The sequence below is a fragment of the Enoplosus armatus genome, chromosome 4, assembly GCF_043641665.1.
Source record: "Enoplosus armatus isolate fEnoArm2 chromosome 4, fEnoArm2.hap1, whole genome shotgun sequence".
NCBI classification, from domain to species: Eukaryota; Metazoa; Chordata; class Actinopteri; order Centrarchiformes; family Enoplosidae; genus Enoplosus; species Enoplosus armatus.
In genome coordinates this window covers 3,261,556-3,267,653 of record NC_092183.1, presented here as the reverse complement: position 1 = coordinate 3,267,653, position 6,098 = coordinate 3,261,556, and the positions used below count along the sequence as shown (strand labels likewise).

The 6,098-nt window shown below is 43.1% G+C and overlaps 1 protein-coding gene across 1 annotated transcript; it reads left to right on the top strand.

Annotated features, from left to right (window-relative positions):
* The first annotated feature begins 979 nt into the window (after positions 1–979).
* On the top strand, positions 980–3,428 carry prdm8b (PR domain containing 8b). Its single transcript, XM_070905048.1, has 3 exons — positions 980–1,198; positions 1,740–1,971; positions 2,170–3,428. The coding sequence occupies exons 1-3, from the start codon at positions 980–982 to the stop codon at positions 3,426–3,428; spliced, it is 1,710 nt and encodes a 569-aa protein (XP_070761149.1).
* The last annotated feature ends 2,670 nt before the right edge of the window (positions 3,429–6,098 follow it).

Here is a 6,098-nt window from a genome sequence, read left to right as displayed (position 1 = left end):
GAACGTGGTGGATTATGGTAATGAGGCGGCATACGCTGCCGCTTGTAGGACGGAGAGAAAGGTTGGCTGACGTGAAATCACTGACTTTGACAGTCCACTTGAAACCCATTGGACATGCTCTGTCCATTGGACATGCTCGGACCTCACCGGCCCCCGCTGACTGCGTTCCTTCAACTCTTTCTTTCTTCACAAGGGATAAAAATGCTGCGGTGACTCTATAATAACATTTCAGACAAATACACGTGTCACAGAAAACCTATAAACCCTTAATATTAGAGTAATATGACATTTATAGAAGATATAATAATAAAACACGTTACAAGTCACTTATAATAATATTGTAGAAATATTAGAGGATCATTTCGTTTCGAATGCCGCCATTTATAATAATAATTATAGCCCGTGGAGGCCTGCTAATGCTAATATTAATAATAATATTAATACTAGTGCTGTAAACATGAGAATTATCTAGAATAATCTTAATAGAGTTTTTAATATTTTCATCAAATATGTGATATAATGTGAGATGATACTGATAATTATAATAGTAATAATAATAAATATTTTTTCCCTATAATAATAATAATAATAATGCTCACACGTCATCTACATGCTGAAGGTGGTGCCGTCATGAACTTATTACGAGCTTTGAATTAATTAGAAAGGCTGGTCAAAAAAAAAAAAACAGAAAAAAGAAATGGGCCCCCAAACGACGCCCCGACAGCTGGTTTAGTCAATCTGTCCGGGAGGAGACTTCCTCGCTCTGAGCGGGGACCGCGGAGGGGAAACACCCCCCCCCCCCCCCCCCCCCCCTCACAGGTCGGCTTCACACGTGCGACATCAAGCCCCAAAGACTGACTGAACAGCATCAGAATAGTTGTCTCGGTGTTTCTGTTGTCTCCGGGCTGCTCGCGGTCCTTAATGTCCCACCTGGTCCCTGATGTCCCTGCTCTCCCCCTGTCCGTCTCTGCAGCGTGAAATGGAGGAGTCCAGCTCTCAGAAGTTGGTGTGGGACGGGGACGCCAAAGCGGTCCAGCAGTGTCTCACGGACATTTTCACCAGCGTCTACACGACGTGTGACATCCCAGAAAACGCCATCTTCGGGCCCTGCGTGTTGAGCCACACGTCGCTGTACGACAGCATCGCCTTCATCGCCCTGAAGTCCACCGACAAACGCACAGCACCGTATATCTTCCGGGTGAGTGCTTTTTTTATCGTTTATATATTTTTATATTGTAAAGCAGCCACAGTTTGTTTTTTAATTAGCCCACTAATTTTCTTAAGAATTCATTTTCAAATACAAATTCTACCAGTTAGCATCTGAGCAGGCCTATAAAATGCCTTTTATATGAGGAAAATATTACAGATTTACAAAAATATCCCCATGCAGGAGCAGCAGCACGACCACAATTTATTTAAACTCTAGACTGCAACAAAATCCCACCTAAACAAGTACATGAACCCTTTATTGAGGCATGATTATTCCCACAGGGAGGGAAGAATCTGCCAAAGCACTTGAGATCATTTTGTTCCAGTGAAAATCTACTATAGTGAAATGTGTCATACTGTTTCAAGATGTGGACACTTGTTTAAATAGATAAATAAATATTAGTTCAGAGGCGGTTTGTCCTTATAATGAAAAAAAAAAAAAGAAAATGAGAAGAATACTTTCCTGAAAATGAACTGAAGGTGTTGCACTGATGTAATAACTCAGTGGGTGCGTTTGTGTTGCTGCACAGGTGGACACCTCGGCGGCCAACAGCACCTCAGAGGGCTTGATGTGGCTGCGGCTGGTCCAGTCCGCCCGGGACAAAGAGGAACAGAACCTGGAGGCCTACGTGAAGAACGGCCAGCTCTTCTACCGCTCGCTCCGCCGGATCGAGAAGGACGAGGAGCTGCTGGTCTGGTACGGCAAAGACCTCATCGACCTGCTGCTGCTGAGCTCCAGCAGAGCGCCCGCCAAGAGCAAAGGTGAGTCAGCTGGAATCATGTCCTCACTGGACCACCAAAACAATCACACTTTAGATCGTCTGTAAATGTGGGACGTGACAACTTGCATTGTTTTGCACACTTTAGTGCAAAATGCAGTACAAAGCTAATAATTCTTGCTTTGTTAGAAACCACGTTTAAGGAGGATTGAGATCTAATTTCCGTCTCTCTTCTTCCCAGGTTCGTCCCACTACTCGTGTCCTGACTGCAGCCAGCGGTTCCAGTTTGAGTTCCCGTTCTTGGCCCATCTCCGGTTCCGGTGCACCAAAAGACTGCAGAGCATCACGGGGGCCGATGAGGAGCCCAGCAAAGAGAGCGGCACCGAGCGACCAAACACAACCCCGACCAGGACCAGCCCGAAGCTGGGCCGCTCCGAGGGCTTCAGCAGCCCTCAGGACAACAAACCATCCACAGACTTTCACAACCTGGCCAGGGATCTAGAGAACAACAGGACCAGCCCGCCGAGCGACAAGGAGGCCGAGATCTGCAGCGAGAGCTCGGGGAAGAGGAAGTTCTCGGAAATAGAGGACAGGGAGTGCCGAGGGCCGGGCCTTCCACAGTCCAAGTCTAAAGACGAGCTCGCAACGTCTGCACAGAACTACAGAGGAGCGTACGGCCTCGAGGAGAACCACAGGGCCTTCTCCCCGACGGGATCCACACAGCTTGGTGAGGGGAAGCGCAGCGCCTTCACCGAGGTCAAGAAGTCCCCCCAGAACCTCAAACACCACAGCGGCAACAAAAACCTCCAGAGCTCCAACTCTGAAAACAAAGACGGTGGTCGTCCCAGCAGCAATCCATCAGACAAGCACCTCAACATCAGGCAGGTGCTGTCGGAGACCCAGCCGCCCCAGACCTCACCCATGGGCAGCGCTTTCACCTCCGTCAGCCAGCAAGGCGGCGGCAGCGGTGGAGAGAGGAAGAGCGCCTTCAGCCAGCCGTCTCGGTCCTCCTTCTCCCAGATCTCACCGCTGGTGATGCCGCCCAAGCTGCTGGACTGCCACCCAGCGGTGGGCGACACCATCTCCTCCAGCAGACTCTACCAGGCCGACCACCTTGCTGCCAAACTACAGGGCGCAGAACTGGGCGCCAACTGCCCCGTGCCGGGCGGCATGGCCAAGCAGAACCCCTTCGTCTACGCCACCGCCTTCTGGCCCAAAAACTCGGGGCCCATTCAGCTTCAGATGCCCTCGGCGCTCACCCTCCTGCCGCCCTCCTTCACCTCCCTCTGCCTCCCGGCGCAGAACTGGTGCGCCAAGTGTAACGCCTCCTTCCGCATGACCTCAGACTTGGTTTACCACATGCGATCCCACCACAAAAAGGAGTACGCCATGGAGCCTCTGGTCAAGCGGCGGCGCGAGGAGAAACTCAAGTGCCCCATTTGCAACGAGTCCTTCCGGGAGAGGCATCACCTGTCACGTCACATGACCTCCCATAACTGACTTTTAAAGACTAACAAGGGAGGGACTTTTTTTTTAACAAAGAGGGGCTGTGACCCTGGATTTAAGCAGTCCCAATGGAGATAGGCCACTTAAAACTACACCCCTTGCACTTGCTTTCACTTTGGACTATGACCTTCTGATTCCTTTTCGGTCCGTTTACTCTTTCTCCCCTGTACAAAATGTCATGTTTTGGGTGTATGCAAATGCGTTTCAACTTCAAAAATGAATCTATTTATGAAGCTCTTAAAAGTTTGAGAATAAGGGAAGATTTAAATATGTGTAAATGTACAGTAAGTTGTATTTTATATCATATAAATGCAAATATAGAGAAGAAATACAAATGTAGTCACACGTCACGGTTTACGACACAGCAAGGTTTTTCATGTGTACGATGAGTATGGACACAAATTGGGGGATATTATGTCAGACTATATTTCAGAGTGCATGTAATATTAAATGATATTGATTTAAGATGCAGTCTATACATTACCATGTAAATAATTTGTTTTATTTGAAATACAAAGTGTAATATTTTGTGTCAGTGGGGAATAGTTTCAGTGTTTCTTCCTTTTGCGGAAATTTACTACTTGATAGTTTATCTAATCATGTTGAATGCATTGACAATAAAATAGCTTTATTTTCAGCTGTGGCCTTCCTGGATTTCTTTTGTTAAACTGCAACCGAAATATATGATTTCTTGATTATCGATGCTATTAGTCTTCATAATGCATTTATAAAACTCAAAAAAGATCAACATTACATTTTCATTTGTAGAAAATCTGCATTAAGCACAAATATTATTTTTTTTTAAACCTAATTTTGTTTTATTTTTTTTTATGTTAAAAATCTACATTTCATATCGTGCCAACCTGTCAATCACAATAAAATACAGTTTTTATTTTATTTGCACATACAGTCCAAATAAAAATAAATACAATACAACATTTATATCGTTTAATTAGCCAATATCGTCAATTTATGGTTAATACGGTTTATGTTCTTCTATGTTGAGTTTCTATTGAAAATACGAGCCCGAACACTGGATGTTATTAATAATATTATTATTGTCATTAATAGTATTGACATGCATCTTTATTGAACGTCAGCAGACGTTTTCCCCTGAAAGGTCGCTTCAATTAAAGTATTAGAGAGAAAAAATAACATTCCCATACATGCAAATGTGACGTTTCATACGGTTTTAATGTCTGAAACACATCCGGGGCTGAATGTTTCTGAATAAAAGGTTTAAAACGACGAGAAGAAATATATTTTTAATTCGCTCAAATAGTCAGTTTCGGTGGAAAAGGAGAAAGTAGAGAAAATATTGTCGGTTTGTCAGAGAGAGTGTGATGTTTCCTTCACAGAATAAAACACAGACTGTGAGTTATTCATGAGTCATATATTGAATTCAGACAAAAGGCTGGATGTGCAGCAGTCTCGCAGAAATCTATCAATATCATTTTGTCTCTCTAATGTTTTTAAAATGCTTCACAAACTCCTGTAACCTGCCCGACCTGCTCAGAAGCTGTGATAAATATAAATAAATCAATAATCTATCAGCCGTCTGTGACCTTCATGTGTAAAAGCTTTCAAATGAAAATCCTGAGAGATCCAACCAGAAAAGAGTTTCAGACTTAAAGCTTTATTTTCTATAAACAACACAAACTAACAAACGTGTGGATCAATAATCACATTTTTACTGCTGATAATATAATTACATGATAAAAAAAAAAAAGAAGAAGAAAAGAATCAATACGACCGCGTGGAGAACATTTCAGGACGGAAACGTGTAAAATAGCTCAACGGCGCCATCATGTGGTCAACATGTGAACTACACGGAAGAGGAGCTCTGAGGAGAGATTTCAGTTTAAAACAACGTCGTGCAAAGACAGAAAGGCTTTGCTGTACATGTGATATTATATGACATCAGGGGAATATTTCACGTGGCTTTACAGCATTAATTATAACAAAGATAATTTAATCTTATCTTCAAACTCCACAGACACTGAAATCTACATATTTATTGAAATATTTATAAGTCAGCTAAGCTCTTACTCAGAGTGGACATAAAAAATAAGATAAACATATCATCAAATCTATCAAAAGCAACCAAGAGGTCAAAGGTCACAGCCGTATTTTCTTCAAAGCTTCAAAACAATCCCAATTTAAGTTCTACCGACAAGCTTTTTCCCAGAGCTTTCAGTCGAGAATCCTGAAACTGCTGTGGATGAAATGACAGTATGATAGCTACAGAGCTGCAGAGCTTCATCTGCGGATAACGACTGAGATTCATCAGTAACATCATTACTGGATTAGTGATATAATCCAGGTTGAATTCTCCAGAAGAAAAGAGGGTAAGTAGACCTTGAGTTGAGTTTTTTTGTTGTTGTGAAAATACAACTTAGAAGGTAAAGAATGAACTTTCATGTTTAAGCTCGACATCATTCTGAACAAACCAGAAATGATCCTGACAGGAAGTAAAAGTACCAAACTGAATGCAGCTTGAGTTTATTGGCCGAGTCGCCTCAACCAAACCAAACAACCAGATAGTTTTGGTTTAATTTATTCAAGTTATATGACACCTGCAACATCTGCTGCCACTCAAATATAACGGAGGCCAATGACATTTTGTCGTCGTGTTCGCGGCATTGAAATGATATTTTTGAAAAG

What these genes read in the sequence shown, in the direction of transcription:
- prdm8b (XM_070905048.1), top strand. Translation starts at nt 980, where the DNA reads ATGGAGGAGTCCAGCTCTCAGAAGTTGGTGTGGGACGGGGACGCCAAA. An exon ending in CAGCACCGTATATCTTCCGG is followed by an intron (nt 1,199 to 1,739) that starts GTGAGTGCTTTT and finishes GTTGCTGCACAG; the next exon opens with GTGGACACCTCGGCGGCCAA. An exon ending in AGCGCCCGCCAAGAGCAAAG is followed by an intron (nt 1,972 to 2,169) that starts GTGAGTCAGCTG and finishes TCTTCTTCCCAG; the next exon opens with GTTCGTCCCACTACTCGTGT.